The 26,935-nt window shown below is 40.0% G+C and overlaps 1 protein-coding gene across 6 annotated transcripts in view; it reads left to right on the top strand.

Moving 5' to 3' along the window:
• The window catches only part of Hipk3 (homeodomain interacting protein kinase 3), a 70,783-nt gene that overhangs the window by 5,321 nt on the left and 38,527 nt on the right, over positions 1 to 26,935 (top strand). For all 6 annotated transcript variants that reach the window (XM_060371820.1, XM_060371818.1, XM_060371822.1 and 3 more), the window contains exon 2: positions 17,200 to 18,298. In XM_060371820.1, the coding sequence (XP_060227803.1) occupies positions 17,202 to 18,298 (1,097 nt within the window). In that variant the 5' untranslated portion in view covers positions 17,200 to 17,201. The remainder of the gene's footprint in view (positions 1 to 17,199; positions 18,299 to 26,935) is intronic.

Consider the following 26,935-nt stretch of genomic DNA (forward strand, 5'->3'; position numbering starts at 1 on the left):
ACTATGGTTGCTAGGAGTTGCGCCTGGGTCCTCTGGAAAAGCATCCAGTGCTTTAATTGCTGAACCATCTCTTCAACCTACCTCCCATTTTTGTATTCAGCTGGGTCTTGCTGTGTAGCTCAGGTGGTCCTTGAACTCTCTAATCCTCTGACTTCTGTCTCCTCAGTGCCGGGATTACCAGTGCTAGCATGCTTGACCTTTTTCACACTTGACCTCTTATCAGAATCAATCCAATCAATTTCTTCCTCCACCACCTATCTCCTAGGTCTTTGAGACAGATTTCTGTAGTCCTCTGCTCCTTTTGTTTCCATCTCAGCACAATGCCCAGCTTAAGCATTTCTCTCTCTCTGTCTTTTTTGAGACAAGGTCTCACCATGTAGCACTGGCTAGCCTGGAGCTCACTAAATAGACCAGGCAAGCCTCAAACTCAAAGAGATCCATCTGCCTCTGCCTCCATTGGACTAAGCATCTCCTTTTTTTAAGTGGCTAGTTTTTCAGATTCATTTACTTTGCATTTTCTTTACTCCTATCCTTAAAAAAATTGATGTATGTGTTTGTGCACATGCTTGTACGCACATATACATATCTATATATGTATGGGCGTGTTTCCTATAGCATATGTATGGCAGCCAGAGGAAAGTTTTAAGAGGTTGTTCTCCAACCACAAGATCCTATGATCAAGCTCAGGTCATCAAGCTCCCTTCCCCTACCCTTTAAGAAGCAAACCCAAAAGGATTATGCTGTTTTATTAAAAAAGAGGATTTAGTATAGGGAAGAATAATAAAAGGAAGTATTACTCATTTGACCTGTAACTTTTTTTTTGGGGTGTGTGTGCAAAGATTTAAGGTGTCAAAGCCTTTTTTAAAAAATTAGTTTTGGCCATATGTAGTGGTCTACAACTTTAATTCCAGCATTTTGGAGGTGGAGGCAGGTGGTTGTCTCTGAGCTCAAGGCCAAATTGGTCTATTTAGTGAGTTTAAGAACAGCCAGAGAGCTATTTAGTGAGACTCTGTCTGGAAAAAATGTTTAATTTTGTTTTATGTATATGAATCTTTTGCCTGCATGCATGGATGCCTGCAGAGTCCAGAAGATGGTGTTGGATCCCCCTGAACTGGAGTTAAAAGTTTGTGAGTTGCCATGTTTATAGTGGAAAGCCATCTGTAGCTGTCTTTTTTAAAACTCTATTTGGAGTGTTTAGGCCTCTATTTCCCTTCCATCAACTCCCGACCTTAAGTAGGAGAGAGAAAAGGTTAGTGGGGAGAGGGGGTCTAGACCCCTTTACTTCTTCCCGCTATTTAGGGTCAGGGGGTTGTTTTAGAGCTCTGTACTGATCTCTGTCAACTGTAGAGACAGCTAGCAGTCTTCTTCATGCTGTTGGGCCCTGAAGCGTTTCTCTCCATTTGTCTGCTCCAAACTGTCATACTGTCTGTCTTTCGGGTTTCTCCAAACTGTTCCACGCCACATGTCAACACTGAATGCCACCCCAAACACCACATAGATACGACCACAGACACGTCTCTTTCTTTCTTGTCATATACTCTCAGAGTCTTAGACCATGCCCCTGTTCGTGCCGCAAGTGGAAGGCAGTTACCAGCTGGCAAAAGCCATGCTCTGTATGAGACAATTAACAGATGTGGACAAACTAAGATCTCACACTTGGGATTAAAACAGAAACATTTACGTGACATAACTGAGTTTATAAAGGAACCAAAACTTCCACTCCACATGTGGGCACTGGTAACCAAACCCAGGTCTTCTGCAAGAATGGCAAGTTCTCTTTAAGTGCTGAGCTGTCTCTCCAGCCCCAAAGACTGATTCTTTAGTGGAGCTCTTGAAAATGAAGGATTGCTATGTTTAGTCACGTGTATTTCCCCTCATCCCAGTAACTTTATGTGGAGAAAATTTTCTAGCTGAAAAATCTGTTTACATATGATGAGCATTACGTTAATCAGATTAAGCGGGAAGTAGCTCGGTTGGTGAAGTACTGCTTAGCTTTCATGAAGCCCTGGCTTGATCCCCAATAGCAAATAAAACCCGAACATAGTGGTCCATGCTGGTAATTCCAGCAGCACTCAGGAGACAGGGGCCAGAGGATCAGAAGTTCCACATCAGCTTCAGGTAGGTGTTGAATTCAAAGCCAGCCTGGGCTACAGGGGAAAAAAAAAGTGACATTTGTAGGCTGTGGCATTCAACTTTCGCATAATTTTTTTTTGTTTACATACCTATATTTTAGACAGGGTTTCTCTGTGTAGGGTTTCTCTGGCTGTCCTGGAACCCACTCTGTGAACTAGGCTGGTCTTGTACTCACAGACATCTGCCTGCCTCTGTCTACTGAGTGTTGGGGTTAAAGGCATGTGCCACCACCACCATCTGGCTACTTTTATTATTTTTGTGTAGTTTATTACAAGTTATATTTGATTACATAATGGATTGCCAAGAAAATTATATGAAGGTTGATAGAAAATACAAAACTTATCTATATTAAAAATGCTTATAACTTTTCTCTTTCTTTTCTTTTCTTTCTTTTGGATAGGATATAGCTAGTTCAGGCTAACCTAAAATTTACTGTATAACTAAGACTTGCTTTGAATACAGTAATTCTTTTGCCCCAGCTCTTAAGTACTGATATTACAGGTATGGGTTACCACACCTGGTTAACTTCAAATTCTTTAATTCATTCGTATTTTGTTGGATTTGTTCATAAAGTTTTCCAAAAAAAATTAGTGTTTTTATAAACAAAATAGTGAACTTTGAAACACATGCAGGAAATTACTTACTTACAAAATGTTTTCCACTTTAGAAAACAACGCTATGCCTGGGCAGTTGTGGCTTCCACCTTTTTTTAATTTATTACAATTTATTCACTGTATATCCCTGCTGTAGCCCCTCCCTCGTCCCCTCCCAATCCCACCCTTCCTCCCTCAGCTCCTCCCATGCCCCTCCCTAACTCCACTGTTAGGGGAGGTCCTCCTCCCCTTCCCTCTGACTCTAGCCTATCAGGTCTCATCAGGACAAGCTGCCTTCTCCTCCTCTGTGGCCTGGCAAGGCTGTTCCCCCTTTGGGGGGAGGTGATTAAAGAGCCATCCATTGAGTTCATGTCAGAGACAGCCCCTGTTCCTCTTATTAGGGTACACCCTTGGACACTGAGCTGAGCAGGGGTTCTAGGTTATATGCATGCATGGTCCTTGGTTAGAGTGTCAGTTTCAGAAAAGACCCCTGTCCCCAGATTTTTTGGTTCTGTTGCTCTCCTTGTGGAGCTTCTGTCCCCTTCAGGTCTTTCTATCTTCCCCCATCTTTCCTAAGATTCCTTGCACCCTGCCCAAAGTTTGGCTATGAGTCTCAGCATCTACTTTAATGCCCTGCAGGTTAGAGCCTTTCAGAGGCCCTCTGTGGTAGGCTCCTGTCCTGTTCCCTGTTTTCTCTTCTGATGTCTATCCTGTTTGCCTTTCTGAATGAGGATTGGTGGCTCCCACCTTTAATCCCAGCACTTGGGAGGCAGAGGCAAGTGGATCTCTTTGAGTTTGAGGCCAGCCTGATCTATAGAGTTCCAGGACAGCTCGAACTATACAGAGAAATCCTGTGTTGGAATCCCGCCTCCCCCCAACTCCAAACAAAACAACTCCATGAAGGCCAGAAATATTTTTGTATGCTTCCATTATGTACTGTTAATAAGACAGACTTTCAAAGTTTGATAAACTATAGGGCTTAAGATACATAATGCTACAGTTTTAAGTAGTTAGGTAGAGTTGATAACGTTAAAAGTTGGATATGGCTTTCAAGAGGGATTACTTCCAGAGTATAATTTTAAGTAAGTATGAGGGCTTTAAATATATAATTAATTGAGATTAAATAAGGCATAATGACAAAATTGCAATGAAAATGACAGGTTATGCTATGATTCTGTGACGGTGTGTTCATTGCTGCTTCTTTTATATCATAGGCTGGCTTGCATTAACTTACTTACCTCACTCTCTCTTTCTTTCTCTCTCTCTCTCTCTTTCTTTCTTGACAAGGTTTCTCTTTGTAGCCCTTGCTATTCTGGAACTTCTTATGTAGATCAGCCTAGCATAGAACTCACAAAGATCCACTTGCCTCTGCCAACTGAAGGCTGGAATTCAAGATGTTTGTTCTTATGAGCTTGGCTTCATTCAAATATCTGTATTTGTCTATGTATGTCTGTCTGTCTGTATGTATGTATCTATCTACACAAATATATACACACATACATAAATATATATACATCAAATATATATATACACATACACACATATGTATATATATGTATATATACACATACATATAGTGTTTTTGAGATTGTGTTTCTGTACAGGATCCTGGCTCTCCTGAAACTTACTCTGTAGACCAGGTTGACCTCCAACACAGAGATCCACTTGCCTTCAGAGTGTTGGGATTAAAGGCATGCACTGTGCCCAGCTTTGTTAATAGTCTTTTTTGAGAATTTCATACTTTTTTTTCGAGATTGTGTCTCACTTTTTGATTCTGGCTGATCTGGAGGACCTTACTGTTTAGATCAGGTTGGCTTAGAACTCTTGTTCCCAACCGCCTCCCCAGTGCTGCTGTTATAGGTATTGCTAGTATGTCTCTGCATACCATGTGTTGTGATGATGTTTATCTCCTGTGCTTCCTTGAAGTCCTCCAGATCCACCCCTACTTCCTGCTCTTGCCGGCTTCATGCCTTTGTTGTTGTTGTTTTTTGTTGTTCGTTTGTTTTAAACAACCCAAGTCTAATTTGTGCTGCCTATATACTCTGAGTATGGGCCATTATATTCTTAAAACAAAATAAAAGAAAGCACATTTTTGTGCCAATTCTAGTCATTTTTGGTAGAGATAAGTATTTTTATACTATAATAATTGTAAATATAAAATTAGATAGTAATTATTCTAAGTCCCAAAATAATTGGGTTTCTAATCTCTTTAATGTGCTTTAATTGATTTCTTTTTCTTTTCTTTCTTTCTTTTTTTTTTTTTTGGTTGCTGGCTCATAAACTTAGGCGATAAAAAAAGAAATGTTATTAGACATGTTTGTTTATCATTTGTGTGGCCACTGGTAAGATGCCTGTGTTCTGTAAAAGCTCTCATGTGCTCCTATGAACAAACCTAGTGAAACTCAGTGGGTCACACAAAAGACATGAAAAGAAGCAGGGCAAGTTTGGGAAGAAGGGGATTAGTGGGAATGAGGGCAATAAGAGAGGGTAAAGTTGAAAATATGATTACAGTATGTTATGTACATGTATGAAAATGTCATGATGAGGCCCATTATTATATCTATAATATATTCTGATAAACAGAATGAAAAGTGTCCTGTGAAAGAACTAGATCAGTATGTCAGTTTTTACATGTATTTTGATTGAATAAATGCACATTAAAACAACTAAGAAAATAGTTTTCTTCCAATTGTTTTATGATTTTATAGTAATTAAGTAACTTAAAGATGTTTGCCACATTAAAATTTAACCTCTTTCAAATATGTGTTATCAAATATAAGTGTATCTTTTCCTGACTTTATAGTAAAATATTTGTGTGCACACATATAAGCAGTGGCCAGAGGTTGCTGTAAGTGTGTTCTGTCCTTCCTTAGTTTTGAGGTCGGGTTTCTTACTGAACATGGTACTCAGATTGGCTAGGTTTTGTGGTTAGCTACAGCACCCTCGGATCCCCTCTGCCTCCTGGGATTGAGGAGACAGCATACACACAGCCCCAAAGCCTGGCCTTTTTTGTGGGTCTGGGGCTCTAAGCTTCAACTTGTGCTGCAGGTACTTAAACTACTGTCTCTGGAGCCATCCCTGCAGCTCTGGTTAATTTGTTTATTGATTTGAGACAGGGTATCTGTGTAGCCCCTGTGATTTGAACTCACAGAAATTCACATGCTTTTGTCAGCATGCACGGAGCCCTGACTGGCCGAGAACTCCCTGTGTAGATCAGGGTGGTAGAATGGGTGTGCTCATCAGGGCTGTGTGTGGCCTTCCTGGAGGCAGAGGCAGGGAGTTCTCTGCAAGCCTATAACCAGACCTAGTAAAATATTTTTGAACTTCGCATTGTAGAAGGTTGATTCTGGGTGTGACACTGGTTTAATAGTGGTTTTAACATAGCTTTAAAGGTTCTGTGATTTCCAAGTAATTTAAAAAATTTTTACCCTTGCCCTGGTTGGCTTGGCATTTATAGTGTAGCCCAGGCTGGCCTCAACATTGTGCTGTGGCCAATTCTTTTTCACAGTGTTGGGTTTTTTGTTGTTGTTGATTTGTAAGTGATTTGTGAGTTCCAGCCTGGAACTCACAGAGATCAGCTTGCCTCATGGCCTATACCATCATGGCCTATACCTATACCAGAGATCAGGCTATACCATCATGCGCAGCTCATGGCCAGTTCTTATCAGCCCTCTCAGCCTGCTGGAATTATGCAAGTGTTTACCATCCCACTTGGCTTTTTTATTATGTTATTTGTTGTTAATATTATTTAGAAATCTCTTCACCTTCATACATTTGGGTATGTTTTAATTTTAATATATTTATGTACATATGAAATATAGACACATTTTAGTATATGTATAATTACTTACATATTAACATTTCAAAATCTTAGATCTTAGAAGTATTAAAACTTGGAGCTCTTGCATTTAGTTAGACTGGCTGGCCAGCGAGCTCCAGGTTCTCCCAGTGCTGGGGTCATATCCAGATATGTGCTCTCTTGCTGGCTTTTCATGGGGTTACAGATATGTGCTCTTACATGGGTGCTAGGGATGTAAACTCAGGTCCTCTGCTTCCCCAGCAAACACTAACGGAGCCATCTTCTCAGTTTCATAGCTTCTCCCCACCCCCGCCAATCATGAGACAGGGTCTCACTGTGTAGGCCTGATGGGACTGGAACTAATTTTGTAGACTAGGCTGGTGTTGAACTCACAGAACTCTACCTGCTTCTGCCTCGAGTGCTGGGATTAAAGGCATGGATCACCAAGCATGGCTCATAGCTTCTAATTTTTGTATGTGTGTATGTTGGTGGGAGTCTAAATTCTAGGAATCTAGAAAATGGCACATGAGAAGGGTCAGGGCTCTAAGGGAGAGGTGTGAGGTGGGTAAAAACACATGCGGTATGATGAGGAATGCTGAGGGTGGAAGGGTTTGAGTGGGGCTGAGGAGGGGAGGATCAGACAATTATGAATCAAAGTGCTATAAAGAAACTTACTACTTTGTAAACTAATTTAGAAAAAAAAAATGCAGTTTTGTAAGTGTTATTTTTAAAAATAAAGTTTGCATAATTCTTTTGGGACAAAACTAGGAAGTAGAACAGTTGTTGCCAGTACTGGCTTTTCATTGAGGGACCTGTTCATAAACCATGAACAGGCTTATTTGAGAAAAAGTCCATTGGTAGACATTAATGAAAACAGTCTTTTGACCTGAAGCTTGTTTGCCTTTTTTTTTTTTTTTTTTTGGAGATAGGTTTCTCTGTGTAGCCTTGGCTGTCCTGGACTCACTTTGTAGACCAGGCTGGTCTCAAATTCACAGAAATCCACTTGCCTCTGCCTCTCAGAGTGCTGGGATTACAGACGTACGCCACTATGCCCGGCTTTGAACTGAAACTTTATGACTGATTTTTTTTCCCTCCCTTGATAGAGGGTCTCACTATATAGCTTTGTCTGTCCTGGATCTCACAATGTAGACCATGGTGACTGCAGACTCATAGAGAAACACCTGCATCCGCCTCCTGAGTGCTGGACTTAAAAGTGTGTGGCACTGTGCTCAGCTTTATGAACTGAATTTTTTTGTTTGTTTGAGAGAGGATTTTTCTGTGTAGCCTTGGCTGTCCTGGACTCACTCTGTAGACCAGGTTGGCCTCGAACTCGCAAAGAATCTGCTTGCCTCTGCCTCTCTGAGCGCTGGGATCAAAGGTGTGCGACACCACTGCCTGGCTTTATGAACTGAATTTTGACTTTTAATTTTAAGCTTACTTCAAGAAAGTACTAGGTAAACCTACCTTCAGCCAGTCATTGTTTCTACTTCTGATATGTATCCTGTATAGCTTAAGAAGTATCTGGGAAATTACCTGTTCTAGGAAGAGCAATCTCCTTTTTAGATTGATTTGGACTAGTAGGGTGATTTCTAGCACCTTTGAAATGTCCAGCAGGTCATTTTCTGTTCCAAAAGTTGGATTGTTTTGCTAAGTCAGATCAGGCTTGTTATTTAGCACGGAGATTGTGTATAGTCGACACATTCTCTAGATGCCTTCTCTACAATACTGCTGGAAAATACCCAAGACTTCAGTATTTTCAAACACAGTGTTTTGTAGGCACCTCAGATAATAGGCTTCATTTATGAAGCTTTATATGTGTGGTTCAAATTCTGTGCAAATGTTTGTGTGTAGTGGTTCAGTGTAATTTACTGGATAAAGTAGCAGTCAAAAGACTACACAAAACAGTGCAGCTATTTCAAATTGTGACAATTAATGATTGAAAGGTGCAACTGTTCTGTTCACATCAACAGCGTACTTTCTAGCGTGTCATGTCTTCTGTTTCAAAGAAGACACATTTTGTCCTTTATAAATATGTATAGAGTAATGGAACAGTGATAAACTGACTGCTTTGTCAGAAAATTCTAGGCTATGCAGTTCTATTCTCCAAGTTCTTCTTCCAGTGCCTTGTACAGACTCCTTAAGAAAGAATTGTCAGGTCTCATATTATATTAGTCCTGCAATCCTGGGTACTTGGGAGGCAGAGGCAGGAGGATCACAAATGTAAGGCCTTCTCTTGCTACAGAATAGCAGATTCAGGCTCTGCTTGGATGAGACCCTGTTTCAAAGTTAAAACAAACAAACAAACAAACCCACAAAAAACCCAACATGCTAGAAATACGATATTGGAACAAGCTTGTCTAGTACGCTTTAGACACGCTTGAGTCCTTGAATTCAGTTACCAGAAGTGTGAAAAATAAGGAAAGAAAAAAAAAAGCCTTTTATATTTTAAAACATTGGCTCACATAATGAAATTATGTTTTTAGTCTACTGATTAATAAAGTAATATACTAGTCAAAGCTCTAAAAACTTAAGCTTATGGTCTTTTAAAATGCTTTGTACTCACTACTTATGAATACTTTGTTATTTTTTAAAAATTCAAAATAGACCAGCCAACACTCAGTAGGCTACTAGGTCGATTATGAATTTGAGTCTAGCCTGGGCTCATAGTAGAAACTGTCTCAGAAAGCAAAGGCTGGCCAGTGATCCCAGGAACTTGATTGACAGTTTGGGATTTTATATGCTTTTCAGTTCAATCACAGTGAATGAAATGAACAGAATTAATTGCTTAGTGATGTGAATTACAGAATTCCTTTCTTTCATTGAGAATCCTCAGATATTAACATTCATTCTTCCCTTTAAAAGCAATTTAGAAATGTTTTATTTTGTGCATTTGCATGTGTCTGAGTGTGTGGATGTGCACTGCAAGTGTGCGGTGCCCGTGGAGTCCTGAAGAGAGCACCTCTTGGAACTTGAGTTGCAAGTGGTTGTGAGCTGCTGGGAACCGAACTGGGTTCTTGAACAAGAGCAGTAGGTGCTCTTACCTGCTGAGCCATCTCTTTTGCTCCAGTACCATGCCATTTTGTATTAGGGACTTGCCCATCTACTGAAATTGTCTCCTTGGTATTCTGCACCCAGCTTCTTTTGATCCTGAGGTTAGAGCTTTGTTTCAGTTAAGTAGACAATACTTTAGTATAAGATATGCTTGATCTGCATCATTGATTTTGGTTCATTCTTTTTTTTTTTTTTTTTTTTTTTTGAGACAGGGTTTCTGTGTAGCCTTGGCTGTCCTGGACTCGCTCTGTAGACCAGGCTGACCTCCAACTCAAAGAGATCTGCCTGCCTCTGCCTCGCAGAGTTGCTGGGATTGCAGGTGTGGGCCACCAGACTGGGCCAGTAGTGTATACTGTAAAGCAATGTATCATTGGCTGAATAAAAGTTGTAATTTTAATAAAATTACATAAACAAAGTAAAAAATTAAATTTTAATAAAGTAGAAGATATGTTTTATTTTGGAGTTTGAGACAGGATTTTTCATAGGCTAGCCTAGAAGGAACTAGCTAGGTAGTCAAGGATGGTCTTGACTCTATTTGGCCTGCTTTTACCTGGAAAGTTCCAGAGCTTATAAGCATATACCACCATGCTCAGCTGAATAAAGTCAAACTTGTCTGCTCACAGTGTGTTCTTTTTCTCTTCATAGTATGTATTTTTTGTATTTTTGGTTTTTCTGTTAAAAATGTGGCATGCACTTGAAAATGAAAGAGATAAAAATGTAAGTTTGTGTGGGCACTTATGTACATCCAGAACATTGCGACATTTAGAAACTTGGATTTCTTTTGACTTTAGTCTTTAGAGTAGAAAGATAGGAATATATAAAATTTGTATTAGTCCTCTTGAAGGAAAAATCTGTGCTTTATTTGGAGAATAATGTGAGCATGTTAGTGAAATGCAATGAAAGACAAATGCAGCATTCTAAAAGTCTCATGCTTAACTTCAGCTGTTCATTCTAGGAGTACCTTTGGGGAATCATTAACTGGAGACAGCTAGACTGCCTGTTCTCCAGTCATGAAGAACCTCCTCTTTAATGTGTTATAAGCCATCTTGAGCAGTGCGATTCTGTCTCAAAACCCAAGCAGGGAGGACAGCCTCTGGGAGCCCTTCAAAATCCAAAACCAAACTAACAAAACGTGTCCTTTCTAACTCCCTGACTTCCTTGTATTTTTGTTTGGATGGTGTGGGGTGAGGTGGATAACTACACTGACCTGAAATAACTGGCCAGTTCTCTCTAAGAGAACACAAAGTAATTACAGCACAATGGAGCAGTAACTTTTTATTTTGAAATTGAAAGTGTCTCTTATCCCCTAGCCTGGTTTCAGACTTGCTGTGTGTCAGAGGATGACCTTGAACTCTGGAGTCTCCAGTCTCCACTTCCCTCAGTGCTGAGATTATACATTTGCCACCATACCATCTTCTCAAAATGCTACTTTGAGTATTTGAAAAATTGTACACAAAATTATAAATGAAAGCAAAAATATCTTGATAACAGAAGCAATAGCAGTTTCTATAGGTTTTATGGTCATAAATGAAGGTTTAGGAACTTAAAACTCTCATCTTTAAAATGCTAGAACTTTTTTGTTTGTTTTTTTGAGATGGGTCTTGTATAGCATTGGCTAGCCTGAATCTTGCCATGAAGACCCTGCTTGCCTCAAATAATAGATCTGCCTGTTACTGCTTCCCAAGTGCTGAGACTAAAGGTGTTTGCCACCATGTCCAGCTTATATTTTTTGTAGCATTTAGTGTGTGTGTGTGTGTGTGTGTGTGTGTGGTAGGGGCATGCTTGTGGGGGTCAGAGGACACTTAGGTCTCTTCTTCCTCTCTTCGTGAGTCCTGGGGATTGAACCCAGGTCTTCAGGCTTGGTGGCTATTACCTTCACCCACTGAACCATCTGCTAGCTCTGAAATGATAAAACGTTTAAACTGCACATGTGACTCTGATAACTAGGCCAGACCTTCATGCCTCAGATAAGTGAGGTGGTAGAATTAGACTAATATTAAAACATTTGATAACCACCGAGGTTGTAGATAAAACATTGATAGTCTCTGAAACTGACTAGATTCACCAGGCCTCTTCCTGCCAGAGTAATCAGTAAAAGCTGAGAGTCCCTCTCAGACAATGTGAGTTGAGCTGTGTAGAATCCTCTCAGACCCCAGACCAGCCACCTGTAAGAAACAGGAGCTGGCTGGGTTGTCTGAAGAGGTTTAGACTGAGGCGTCTGGAAAAGACACTCTCCATCCTGTTGAGCTGCGTGCAGGCTGTGCAGTGTGCTTCAGGTGTTCAGCTTTGTGAGCTGTCATTGTCCTGGGGTGGGCTCCTGTAAGTAACCCCAATAAACTCATTGGTTCACCAAGTTGGACTCTGTTGGTATCCGTTCTTTGATCTGTTGTGGGCTCTCTATCTAGGGTGAGTAAATGTGAGGAAAGCGCCTCCTTAGGGAAATTTTGTCACACAACATATACTTTCCTCCATAAAGCAACTTTAATTGCTTGCTTAATTTCCTGTTTCAGCCTTTCTTTAAGATCTTTCAATAAGATCTTTTTGAAAGCATCAGTAAACCCATTATCTACTTTATTTGAAGGAGCTGGTAGGTGATTTCTTTTTTTTCTTTTCTATTCTATTCTTTTCTGTTTTCCTTTCTTTTTTGTTTTTTAGGCAGGGTCTCTTAATGTAGCGCTGGCTGTCCTGGAACTTGATATGCAGGCCACGCTGGCCTTGAACTCACAGAGATCTTCCTGCCTGGGCCTCCTGAGTGGAGCTGATGGATTATTAGGATTTAAGATTCAAGTCTTTAATCTCAGCACTGTAGAAGGGCAGAGGTAGGCTACTGTCTGTCCGTTCAAGCCCACCTTGGTGTATATAGCAAGCAGCAACAACAAAATAGCCCCAAAGTAGAAGCAACTCTAGTATCTATCCATGGATGGGCAAATAAAATGTCATATACACACATGAAATACCATTTAATCTTACAAAGGAAGAAAAATCTGATTATGTGATTGACATGCTAAATCATAAAAAGGTAAATGTGAGTCCACTTCTGAGGTATAGTTGGAAGTCAGATTCATAGAGTAGAATATAAACAGTGGTTGCCAGAGTCATGAGATGGGAGGATAGGGAATTACTGTTTAAAGGGTCACAGTTTCGGTAGAAAAAGAGGGCTCCTGTTAGGAGGGAGATGTGATCAGTACAGCATTGGGAATGCATTTTATGTCACCCCATAATAAACTTGAAAATGGCTAAAATGGTAATATGTGTGTGTAGATAAATAAAACTAGTTTTTAAGAAGGAAGATATTTAGAAAATGATGGTTTGGACAAGTGGAAGGAAATTGAATGAGAAGACTTTAAGAAACTTGACTCAATTATATTTGTCTTGTTATTTAGTTGGCCCTGTTACACATAAGACATATGTTTGACAGAAAATGTTTCAGAAATTTTATATTAGCCAAGAAATTGAGTATGTCAGTCAAGTGTTTGTGTCGTGGTTCCTGCTTGGTTCAGTAGACTTTGTATTGTAAGTGAGAAGAAACCAGGAGAGCACGTCTCACTAATAGCTCACCATGGCCAGACCCGCACCTGTGGGTGTTCTTGTTACGTATACTTCTGATTGTCTGCTAGGTAAGGTAAGGCTCAGATAGGGTTTCAAGTTTACTATAGGGTTAGAAGCGTAAAACTCATGCCCATCCATTTTGGTCTGCTGCTACAAATTTGTAAAGAGCATAGATTTATTGCTCATTCTTCTGGAGGCTGGAGAATCCCAAGATAGAGATACAGTCAGATGCAGGGATCGTTGAAGGCTTGCTCTCTGCTCCAAAGACAGCACCTAGCTGTGACTTCACATTGGTAGTCCAGCTCCGTGAGGCCCCATTTACGAAAAGGAGTCCTCATGGCGTAGTCAACCTAAAGCTTCTTATGTATTTTTGAGATAGATTCTCACTAGGCTGGCCTTGAACCCATGCCAATCTCTTTGCATCAGCTTCTCAGCTTCTAGGATTACACTTGATGGGGAGGGAAGGTTTCAATGTACAACCCCACCCCCCGGCCCCCAGAGAGGGTTTCTCTATGTAGCCTTGGCTTCCCTGGACTAGCTTCGTAGACGAGGATGGCCTTGAACTCACTACAGTCTGCCTGCTTCTGCCTCTCAGAGTGCTGGGATCATAGGTGTGCACTACCAGAGCCAGTGGTGGGGACTTTTTAAAGGAAGTAGATGTACTTCCTTAAAGTTTCAAACCCTAGAGTTTCAGGTTTCAGTATTCTCTTACTCAGTGAATATCAAGTCTTGATCTGTCTGTGAAGTTTGTCTCTGAGTTTATACTAGGGCAATGTTGGAATCTGGCAGGTGTGCATAGGAAAATTTTGCAAATTTAATCTCAGATGTGATTAAATCTCACTTTTTTTTAAAATCATAGTTTTGAGACATTTTGTCAGGTACTTAGTTCCTTTGAGCTTTTGTTTTCTTGTGTTAATTTTTATTTATGATTTGTGTGTATATGCAGGGTGTTTGCCATGGTTCTTTTTTTTTTTTTTTTTTAATGCAGTTTATTCAGGAACCTTGAACAATCATCTGACCCTGGGGAAAGCCAGCCCACAGCTTAAATAGCCTCTGGGTAGCCAACCCCAGTGGGCAATGCAGATAGGTCCACATACATGGAAGCAAGCCAGATCCTCAGCCTTAGCCAAATGTGGAATTGTTCGTGACAGAGAGCACTTAAGACAGTTTTGTGAAGTTGGTTTTCTCCACCTAGTCCATGTACATTTTGGGGTGTGAACTCAGGTTGCTAGCTTTGTGTAGCAAATGCCTTTACTCACTGGTTAAGCCAAATATTATAAGGCACTTAGTAAACAGTTATATAATTAGTCTCCCATTGGTTGTAGCTCTTTCTAAGATTTTTTTCCAACTTTGTTATTTTTAATATTGTAGATATTGTATGCTGTGATGCTAATTCATTATTTCTGAGATAAAAATGGTTGATAGTTGTGATATGTTGAAATACAAGACACAGTTAATACAGTACAGAGTTTAAAACTGGGTTCAATAAAGGTAATGTTTGTGTGTTTTAAGTGGCATATGTGCATGTTGATTTATGAGTGTACTCATGAGTATGTACAGGTGTAGGTCAGAGGAGGATGTTGAATCTCTCTTCTCCTTACTCCTTGACATGGTCTTTCATTGACTCCTTGGGGCTTGCACTTTCAGCTAGATTGGCCAGTCAGCAAGTCCTAGGCATTCTGTCTCTGAAGGCCCAGCTTTTTCTTCGAGTGTTTGTATTGCACTCAGGTGCTCAAGCTTTCGCCCAAGTGCTCTTAATAAGTCAACTCTTCAGCTTACTAAAAATATTTTGAGATTGATAGAACCATCGAAAATTTATTAACATCCCCTTTACATCCTAGACAGTTTGATTCAAATCTTGTGTGAAAGACATATGTGTATACTGACAGTTAACAGTATAGTGATTCTAAAGAAGAATGGGGATTTGCTAGGAGTCTCTGAGTGCGTAGCTCCTCTTGGAGGGTGTGTGGTGAGTATGTGTGTCTCATGAGAACACGAGCAAGAAGGTACTGTGTTATTTTGGCCAGATCCTAAAGGAGTTTGAAATGTTCTCAGGCAAAGAAAGAGTGAAGAGAACATGTGAGGCTTTTTATGCAAGGAAAGAACATGGACTATTCAAGTAATGGTTTGTCAAGCGATTTTTGACTTGTGTTGCATGTTATTGTATGATAGACTAACTATGTAATTAATGTGTTTTGAGCTAGAGTACTGAGGATTTGTGTGTGTGTGTGTCTGTGTGTTTTAAGTTTGTGTATATAGATTAGCAGTTGTTGGATTATATGTTACATGAATTTTAAGTCATGTGATATTCATAAAATAAGGTCATGGGGTGATGTGGTAAATGTAAAGGATATGGCCTAATGTTTATTATTAGGCTATAATTATTGCAGTGGTATTACGTAACCTATCAGTCAAATAAAGACACACCTGTTGTATTTTATAAAATAGCCTTTATATGGGGCATTGCAGATATTAACCCTCTAACTTTACCTCCCAGTCCGCATCTTGAGCTACCTTCCATATACAGTCCCAAAATACTTATTAATGCTCTCCATCTCCATCCATGCTGATCCAGCCATGGGCTCCTTTCCCACGCTAACCTATGGCACTGGTCAATTCCCTTCTTCTCTGTTTCCTTCTCCTTGGATCTTTTCTTTGTGGTTCCTCAACCCCAGCCTTCGAACCACAGACTCCACCTCCCTTTCTTTGCCACATCCCAGGCTTCAGCAATTAAAAAAAATATATTTTAAAGATTTATTTATTATGTATACAGTGTTCTGCCTCCATGTGATCCCATTATAGATGGTCATGAGCCACCATGTGGTGTCTGGGAATTGAACTCAGTACCTCTGGGAGAGCAACCAGTGCTCTTAACCTCTGAGGCATCTCTCCAGCATTTTTTCTATTAAACAATCAGCTTTAAATTAGGCGGGGCAAAGTTTACACAACAAGGACAGGTATACATAAGAATATGCTCCTCTGAGCAAGGACACGATCTTGGGGGCCAGTAATAAACATTAGAATACATAACACCAGGCCAGCCCCCAACACATGGGAGAAAGTCAGCTCTGCCAGTAACATGTTAAATCCCTTTTGTATCTGTGTTACACTGGAGTCAGATACTGCTTACAAAACCATTGTGCACCGATGGCTGTTTAGTTGGAGTAAGAATAAAATCTATAGAAAGTCTTTTAATGTCTGGGAACTTAGCACCATGAAGGGAACTGGACAGAAAGCCATTAAGTTCTTTGTAGTGTAATGAACGCCCTTTAAGATCAAAGAATATTATATTTGGCAAGTAGAATATGGGATCAGAGCTCTTTATGAAAAGGATGGTCCTTTTAAATTAATCCCTGTATATACTTAAAACATGCGTAGTTGTTTCTTCCTGCTTATAAACTATGTTGGCTGCTTCGTAATTTTGTGTGTGTGAGGTGTATGTATGTAAGAGTACACACGTGGCGTCCAGAGGAAGCAGTCAGGTGTCTCCTACCATCCTCCTCTTTGTTCCTCTGAGGCTGAACCTGGAGCTCCCATTTTCCAGCAAGACAGCCAGCCAGCTAGGCCCAACCATCTTCCTGCCTCAGTTTTCCTTCCTGGAGCTACAGGCATGCATAGAAGCCCACCTGGCTTCCCTGGGGCCTGGGCTCTGGGCCCTGCTCCTCACACTTGTGCACTAGTGTTCCTCACTGCCAACTGAGTGGCCTCTCTAGCTGCTGCCTCAGGCATTGTATTTTGGTGCAAGAATATTTTGCCGCATGTGTGCTATTTGTTTAGGGAGTTGTACTTTTTCTTTTATGGGAAAATGGTTGGTACAGTTTCTACTGGCCATTATGACTGTTCAGTAAGTATTTCTACCAAATAACAGAACTGCTGAAGAATAACATGGAGATACTGAAGATCTTATCTCCTCCAGGGGAAAAATCTTCATAGAACTTATTAATATTATTATTATTATTATTATTATTATTATAGCACGTTGTGAATTGACCCTAAAAGTTTTCTTCCTGCAGTTTAAAGCTGAGGAGAAAGAAACCTGGTGCTGAGGTTAACATTTCCTTTCTTCTTTTGCAGGTATGGCCTCACAAGTCTTGGTCTACCCACCATATGTTTATCAAACTCAGTCAAGTGCCTTTTGTAGTGTGAAGAAACTCAAAGTAGAGCCAAGCAGTTGTGTTTTCCAGGAAAGAAACTATCCGCAGACCTATGTGAATGGTAGAAACTTTGGAAATTCTCATCCTTCCACGAAGGGTAGTGCTTTTCAGACAAAGGTACCATTTGCCAGACCTGGAGGACACAGCTTTGCGTTGCAGGCCGGTGCCGTTGTTGTCAAAGACACTGCCGGTGCTACAAAGGTCACAGCAGCTCAGGCGCAGCAAGCTGGGGTGGACGCACCTCGGACTGTGGTGTGGCGAAACAGGTTACATTTCCTAGAAGGTCCTCAGCGATGTGGATTGAAGCGCAAGAGTGAGGAGTTGGATAATCACAGCGGCGCAATGCAGATTGTCGATGAACTGTCCCTACTTCCTGCAATGTTGCAAACCAACATGGGAAATCCAGTGACAGTTGTGACGACAACCGCAGGATCAAAGCAGAACTGTAGCAGTGGAGAGGGAGATTATCAGTTAGTGCAGCACGAAGTCTTATGCTCTATGAAAAACACATATGAAGTCCTTGATTTTCTTGGTCGTGGCACTTTCGGCCAGGTTGTTAAATGCTGGAAGAGAGGGACAAATGAAATTGTAGCCATCAAAATTTTGAAGAATCACCCTTCGTACGCACGTCAGGGGCAGATAGAAGTGAGCATCCTCGCAAGGCTCAGTACCGAGAACGCTGATGAGTATAACTTCGTGCGAGCCTATGAGTGCTTCCAGCACCGCAATCACACCTGCCTAGTCTTCGAGATGCTGGAGCAGAACCTGTATGACTTTCTGAAACAGAATAAATTCAGTCCCCTGCCCCTGAAGGTTATCAGGCCTGTTCTTCAGCAAGTGGCCACTGCACTGAAGAAGCTGAAAAGTCTTGGTTTAATTCATGCTGACCTCAAACCAGAGAATATTATGTTGGTGGATCCTGTTCGACAGCCATACAGGGTTAAAGTGATAGACTTTGGGTCGGCCAGTCACGTATCAAAGACTGTTTGCTCAACGTATCTACAATCTCGGTACTACAGGTAGGCAGCAAGTACTTTTTGGCTAATAACAATGTGCTGAGTTTCTGCGAAGTTAAATGTGATGAGAGAGACTGCGCTTCAGATAAGAAAGCAATAAGATCTATGTAGGTTTGAGGTTTTAAAAAGATACAAAAAATTGAGGCGTAGAATTGCTTTAAAGACTAGACATCTCCACTAGTACCAGGCTAAACTTATCTTGTTTTTTGTTTTCTGAGGCAGTTTCTCTGTGCAGCTCTAGCTGTCCTGGAACTCACTCTGTAGATCAGGCTGGCCTCAAACTCAGAGATCTGCCTGCCTCTGCCTCCCAAGTTCTGGGATTAAACTCACAGGCCACCACTTCCCAGTGATATCTGGTTATTTATTATTATTATTAGTAGTAGTAGTATTAGTATTATTAATAGAAGGTAGGAAAGAGTGGCACACAAGTAATATGAAAAACACAAGTTTTTAAATGTTGAAAAAGTATTGTTGAAAGTTTCTGTATAGCTTTTGGAGCATTTCAGTGCTTGCGAGAAGTAATTTTTAATTTTTAAATTTTGTTTTATACATTACTTAGTGTGTGTGTATGTGTGTGTACATGTGGAAGTCTGATGACAACTTGTGGGAGTCTGGTCTCTTCCTTCTACTGTGTGAGTACCTGGGCTTGAACGCAGGTCATCAGGCTTGGTGGCAAGTGCCTTTACCTACTGAGCCATCTTGCTAGTCCTGGAGAAGTAATTTAATGTAGACATAATGTCATATAACAACATTTAGAAAGGCTCGGAGTTTATTTTTATAATGACTTTAAGATCCACATGTGTTTACATAGTTGCAATGAGTTTTTCTACATATATGCTATGAGTAATGTTATCTTAGTGTTGGTGCTGTGTGTGTGTGTGTGAAAAAAATTGAAGACAAAAATAATTTCTGTACAACTACCAATAGAGGTAGATGTCAAGATTTAGTGTAATGTTAGCCTGAAGTACTGTAGTTTCAGAGGCTAGCCAATGCTTAGTAGGGTTCAAAATAGCAAAAGTTCCTTTGTTATTTGAATTATTTGTTATTTGTCTTTGAATTCGTAGTTTGAATTCTCAATTCATAAATTGGGGAATAAGCTGTTGACGTTTTGGCACGAACACTGCAATGTTCTTGGTGTAGTCGAGAGTGCCATGCTCTCCAGCACAGTGGGGGCAAATACAGTAGCTGTGCTGACAGCAGGCGTGCTTCTTCACAAGTCACTAAATCGATGGAAATGCAGTTTATGGTCAGAAGTTGCTACTACACCATGAGGGTTAAACTTAGACCTAATAAAGGGGCTAGTTGTTTCTGGGTGTCACGTCTGCCTCCGTACCACTTCTGACTTAACTGATTACTTTTCTGTAAACATGCTGTGATGCCTTGCACAAATGAAGAGAAATCAGTCAGTCAGCTTCTAAAACCTAGCTCTGTATGCCTTCTTACTGGTAGGTTATCAAAAGGAATCTCATGTTCATGTAATTTAGTCATAACTAAGTTTATTGACATAATAAGTTTTAGGAGTTAGGAATGTAATTTGATTTATCCTTAGTATATTTCAGATTGCATTATTTCTACTATTAGAGTGTTTGATACTATTCTTAAAACTGTTTAGATGTGGGATTTGGAGGTACACATCTCCCATTCTGGGGAGGTAGAAGTAGGTGGGTCTCTCTAAGTTAGTCAGGGCTACATAGTTGAGACCCTGTCTCAAAACACACACGCATACAAATTCACACTGACATATACACACCAGAAACAAAAATCAAAAACTCAAAAAGCAAACTGAAAATGGCAATAAAAACACCTTTTCAATAGCCAAAGGGTGATTTACTATTGCAGTGGGATAGTAGATCTTTATTTTATATAATTAGATTTACTTGATCCTCTGTTCTAGCTACTCTTTTATTTTATTTTTTCTGGTTTACTGAAATATAAGATATAATTTTAGCTAAATTTTTCCCCCTGGAAAAAAAGATTTCAAAATCTTACTCAATTGCATGAAAAGAATAATGCTTCTCCCTACTCTTACCCTTCATATGTCATAGACTGTGGGTTCAGAGCTTTTAGTAAGCCAGCTAGCATATTGTAGAAACTCCACCTCCAGCTGCTTCGGGCCCTGGGTTTAGTTCCCTGGTTAGGAAATGACTTCCTTATTTGGGTCCTGCATTATTCCTATGTCAGATTCTGTGCTGTTCGATGTCTAGCCTCCTTTTCATGGCTGAAAGGTTGGGGATAAGAGTAAACAAAACAGAAACATTTTTATACTTGAGAATTTCTGTTGGTTTATTAAATGTTTCAAAAGAGCAAAGAGAATCCTTTAAAAAGCAACCTAAAATGCTGAGTGTTTTATGATTTTGTTTTCTAGCATTAGGCCTTTGCATAAACATTAGCCTCTGTGTTGAGAATGGAAGAAAATTCTGAATAATTGCTAAGTATAGCTTCTGTTTATTTATAAATTTAGGTTAATATTTACCTGCCTTTCAGAAGCAGCACAGAGCTAAGATTAGTCACAGGTTCTGTGTTTAGAGTTAAAAAAAAATGAAGTTTGTATTCAATAAATAGAAGCTCATGCTTATGTTTTGGGTGATTCTGTCTTGATAAAATACTGAATGGATTTGATGGCAGTTAACTTTAAGAGTAGAATAGTTAATAAGTTAAGTTAGCAGAAAGGCAGTGTAGTTCTTAATTAGGTATGATCCTATGTCTGCTTTATTTTTGCATGAAAATGGCAGCCAGCTATTTCTTTGTTTCAACATTTGCACATCAGTTTTGGAACCCTGCTGTTTCTGTCTTAGCTTATGATAAGGTTACTTAGAAATTGATTTTTAGTCTGTTAAAAAGAGTGAAATGGTAGTTAATTGGTAGTATAAAAAGTATTTTAAGATAGGAACAGCATAGGTATATCTTAGTTTCTAAGGTAAAGGTTTGTGTTTAGACACAGATTTATGTGTTACCCGTTTGAATTATGCAACACAAATGTAGTAGGGTAGCTTAAAATAGACAGGGGTAGTGGCCAAAGACTGTGGACTGCTATAGATGGTGAGGCTGTCTAGCTCCCGCAGTGATGGAAGCCAGAAGTACATGCTAAGGGCATTGATTTGCTCAAGGTCAGCATGTTCTAAATTCAGCAGCTTGAGTGTGGTTTCTGTCAGTAACACGTAGGGCTTTTGAATGTGGAAAGGTTTGGCAGCAGAAGGTGCTGTATTTATGAGGTGTGGTGGCAATATTCAGGTCATGACTTTTTTTTTTTTTTTTTAATTTAGAATTTTAGCCTGTGGGTCTCAGCTGTTTCAGAGTGGAGACAGGAAAGTGAGCTATAAATTAATCTGCTTTATATATGTTATTGCTAAGTAGACACACACACACACACACACACACACACACACACATATATATATTGCTATATTACTACTTGGTGTTAATTTCCATTGAAGTCAAGCACGTTTTGTAGGAATAACTCAGAGGGAGTAACTCAGGGGAACCACCCACTTATCTGTGGTTTTATCCCCAATGTGGGATAAGGCAGGAGGCTTATTGTTATTCCTGTGACAGTACAGAAAGATGGAACAATGAACAATTAAACATCTTTAGGGCATGCTTACATCTCATTTCTTCTTGAACCCAGAAGTGTCAATGGTCAAGTTCCTGTGACAAAATTAAGGCATTTAGGAAGACCCATAATGATTGATACTTTATATAGGTTACTTTATTGATTGATCATTGCTTTTGAAGTGGGGTCTTACTAGGTCTGGGTACCTCTGCGTAGACTAGCAAACCTGTCCTACCCCTGCCTCCTGAATACTGGGTGTGTGCCGCCAGGCCCAGCTAGGTTACTTTAGGATAGACTACGGTGCTAGTCTATAACTGTGTCAGTTTTGTTTTCAAAGCACTTTTAAGTATTCTACTTTGTTTCTCACTTCTTGCTGTCTTTAGAGAGTTGGGGAGTGGAAAGATAACGTTTTACTGTATAAGCCTAGGATGGCCTGGGACTTATTCTGTAGCCTAGGCTGGCCTTCAGCTTAATTCATTTAAAGTACACAGTCCCATGACTTTGATTGTAGTCACAGTTTTAAGTTGATGAATCAATTTTAGAATGCTTATGAACTATCCAAAGAACATACCACTCCCCTTAGTCATTGTTCTCCAGCCTTCTCGTTTCCTGCCCCATTCACCACCAACCAAGGTTCATTCATGTTGTAGCATGTATCAGCAGCAAATACCTGCAGTTCATTTCTTTTTATTGAGTTTTAGATATACAACATTGTATGTTTGTAATCATGGCTGGTTGGAAGTCTATAAAGATATTGCCAGTGAAAAGAATAGAAATTGTAGCATGGTCAGTTATTAGAGCCTTTTCCTAAAATACTTACTGCCTGTAAAGTGGGGTGCATTGTGCTGGGTACGTTGACTAACAAAAAAATAGCCCAGCCTGACTTGCAATGTGATGAGCAGCTGTATAACTAGAAAAGTGGGAACTTACTAGAAAGGTCATTTTTGTTCTTTTATACTTTTTTCAACTTTTTTATTTTTTAGTTTGAAATAGTTTTAAATATTTAAAATAGTAACATTTTAATTCCTTAGTTTTCCCACACATGTTTTTCGGAATGTGTGAGCACACATACACACGCACACAAAGTTCTAGATGCAGAACTCCTTTACCTCTAAATAGTTCAGTGTACATTTCCTAGATACAAGTGTTGTTATAATGAATGAAAATCCCAATCATTCAGTTTTACCAATAAAGACTCAGGATCCTTTTGCTGGGGTGGAAACCTGCTTAACTCAGGGAGGCAGAGAAAGCACCCATCTGCTCTTCTTACTCAGTTCATGTCCCAGAAGGAAAAAGCCAAAAGTCCTTCCTCCTTCTCCAAGCTCTCTTAAATACCCTTCAACTCAGTGTTCGTCCTTTTTACTTCCTGTGTGACTCTCTCTTTCTTTTTTTTTTTCTCGCGTTCACTTCTGTCAAACTGGTTTCTTGCTCTCCCTTTTGACATAAGGTTAACTTTATTTAATCCTGTTTACAGAAAGCTCTTGTGCCACACTTGTACTTGTTTACAGTAAACAGAAAGCTCTAGGATCAAATATTGCACCATATCACAATTAGAAACAGGCTTTTACAGTTCAGAATCTCGGGGTTCACAATGGGATCAAATATCCTGCAATATTCAAGGGTATTTTTGGGCCAACAACATGGTTCAGTAGGTCCTTGACAGCCTGAGTTCAAAACTCTGAACCCATGTAAAAGCTGAAGGAGAGAATAGACTCTTGAATGTTGTTTGATCTGTACATCCATGTCCACCAACACATCGTATGCACCCTAATAAGAATGATGATGCTTTATAGATGGCATAACCTTAAAGTCTTCAAAATTAGTTAACTTCAATATTATAGATTTGATGAACTTATTTTACCTATTTAAAATTTAAACTTGTTTTTGTGTTTGGCATGCATATGTGTGATACATGGTCAGAGGACAACTGTCAGGAGGTCAATTACTGCCTTCTCCTGAGTTGAGGCAGGGTCTTTTGTTATTTCTTTCGCTGCACTGCCTAAGCTAGGCTAGCTGGCCCCAGAGCTTCCCAGCCGTTCTCTCACCTCTGCCTCCCACCGTGGGCAGATCACCTCAGATTGCAGGGAAAGAACTTGCCCCAGCCTCTGTGACCTGACCTTACCCTTCATAAGTGCTTTCTGGCACAAGCTGTTCTGCCTTGTCTTGTACTCGAGTTGCCCCAACCTGGGATTGGCTTTTATTTGTTTGACTTTTAGTGATTTTTTTATTTGTTTTGAGACAGGATTTCTCTGTGTAGCCCTGGCTATTCTGGAACTGGCTCTGTAGACCAAGCTGGCCTTGAACTCACAGAGACCTGCCTGCCTCTCCTCCTGAGTGCCGGATTAAAGGCACCCCCCCCCCGCCAACTTTATTTCTCTTTCGAATGGTTATTTAGCAAATGAGATTTGTATGCTAAAGCAAGTGTACTTATTGGTATGAATATCAGTGTTTTCTCAGCCCTTCTTTTACTAAAACTAGAAAATACATGTCATGTGTTTAGGCTCTACATTTCTGCAGGTTTATATAGTAAAGCTATGGATACATGCTGGTATATCTAGTACTGACACCTTAGTTTCATTATTTGGTTGTTGTTGTTGTTGGTTTTGGGACAAAGCGTCTCTCTATGTAATTGTGGCTGTCCTGGATCATCTCACTAGGAATGCATAAAGATTGGCCTGTCCTGGTTCTGGAATGCTGGGATTAAAAGCATAAATTACTACACCCAACTGTGTTACTATTTTAAAGCATTAGAGTTATAAGCAGACACATATAAAAAAGTTTACTTGGGATTTTCTACCTACCTAGTGGCAGTGGTTTTGGTGGCTTTAAACGGAGTCTTACATAGCTCAGGCCAGTTTTTTACCTTACTGTGTAACTGAAGCTTGAACTGATCCCCCGGGCTCCATCTCTTGAGTACCGAGATTGGAGACATGCTCCTCTACCATGCCCAGCTAATTTTAGACCTTCTGATGGATAATAACTGTTCTGAACTCAGGGGCCATGGTTAATAGGTAAGGGTTGTATTATGTAGTAGCCTAGGCAGCTTTCTTTGCATTCACCATTTTGCTGGCCTCGAATGTGATATTTCTAAAACTATAGTTTGGAATTTCTTTTTTGCATTAGTTGATCCTTTTCTCTGTATGTTCTATCTTAGACACACAGGTTCACTCCCTGTGTGTTAGGGAACCTCAGGACTACACTTGTATACTGCACTGTCCTCTCGAACTCATGGTTTTAATATTTACTTGTTTATTTATTTATTTATTTACTTACTTATTTATTTATTTATTTTGAGACAGGGTTTCTCTCTGTAGCTCTGGCTGTCCTGGAACTACTTCTGTAGACCAGGCTGGTCCTGAATTCAGAGATCAGCCTGCCTTTGCCTCCCATTGTTGGGATTAAAGGCGGCACCTGGCATACATATTTTATTTTCTGAACAGAGCTAGTTGGGATTTCTTTTAAATTTTTATTTATTTTACTTTATGTGCATGGATGGTTTGCTTGCATGAATGTATATGTACTACATATGTGCCTGCTGGTTGCCTTGGACTGGTTGTGTGTTACCATGTGGGTGATGGGAGTTGAACCAATATTCTTTGCAAGAACAAGTGCTTTTAATCACCGAGCCATCTCTTCAGCCCATTTGTCCTAATATTTAATAATATTATTCACTTTTTAAACTTTAGTTTAGTTTTTTGAGACTTATTTTCACTGTTTTGCCAAGGCTGGTCTTGAACTCTCATTGATCCCCCTGCCTTAGCACACTAGTGCTATAATCACAAACATGTGTTACCATGCCTGGTACAGAAATTATGATTAATTTCTATTATTATTCATTACATTTATTTGCTTATTGGGCTCATGCTGTGCCATAGTATGAGGTTAAATGTCAGAGGACAACTTGTAGGCACTGGTTTTTCTTCCACCATTGGGCCTTGGGGATTGTCAACCTTGGTGCCATGTGTCTTTGCCCACTGAGCCGTCTCATGAGCCCAGAATAGTACTTTATATTGGGAAATATTTCTCATTTTTTGCCAGATGTAAAAATACATATTTATTGTCCAGCCATCTTCAAGCATACAGTTCATAGTATTAAGTATATTCTGCTGTTGTGAAACACGTCTCCAGATCATTTTCATCTTGCATATCTGAGATGTGTTCTTTATTTAACAACACTCCTGGTGTCCCAGTTGCCAGTAGCCACTGTTCTTTCTCATCCTGTCACTTGGACTCCTTCTAAATCTCATCCGAGTGGCTGCTGTGAACATGACAGTGCAACCGTCTTCTTCAAGATTCCTCCTTCAGTTTCTGGATTCATATTATGACTCTATTTTGAATTTTTTGAGCAGCCTCTATGTTGTTTCCATAATATTTTACAATTTTAATCAGTACAGTAGCAGGAATCTAGCTTTTCCACATCCCTGCTGGTTCTTTGTTTTGTTTTTGTCTTTTTTTCCAATCTTTAAAAACATTTTAAAAATTATTATTTTATGGGTATGGGTGTTTTTCTTGCATGCATGTCTATGTACCCGGTGCACGCCTCATGCTAAGGAGGTCAGAAAATAAGGAGATTACTTTTTGTTTGCCTGGATTGGATTGCCTGGAACTGGAGTTAGAGGTGGTTGTGAGCCAGCATGTGGGTGCAGGGAATGGAACTGGGGTCCTCTGGAAGAACAGGTAGTACTTTTATCTGCTGAGTCAGCTTTCTAGTCCCCCTTTTTCTATTCTGATGGCTGTAAAGTACTCTCTTACTATTTGAGTGGGGTTGGAGTCAGTGATTTCTTAGGAAAGTGATTCTGAGCATCTCTGTAAACTTGTAGGCTCTTTGCTTCTAGGCAGTTTTCATTGCTAAAAATTTCTCTTCTAACCGGGCGGAGGCATACGCCTATAATCTCAGCAGCACTCAGGAAGGCAAAGTCAGGCAGATTTCTGAGTTTGAGTCCAGCCTGGTCTGCAAATTGAGTCCAGGACAGCCAAAGCTATACAGAGAAACCCTGTCTCGGAAAACAAAACGAACAAAAAATAACTAAATTTTTTTTCTCTACTGATAAGCAGAAATTGAACACATTGTGATTTCATTCACTGGCTAG

The sequence above is a fragment of the Meriones unguiculatus genome, chromosome 18, assembly GCF_030254825.1.
Source record: "Meriones unguiculatus strain TT.TT164.6M chromosome 18, Bangor_MerUng_6.1, whole genome shotgun sequence".
NCBI lineage: Eukaryota > Metazoa > Chordata > Mammalia > Rodentia > Muridae > Meriones > Meriones unguiculatus.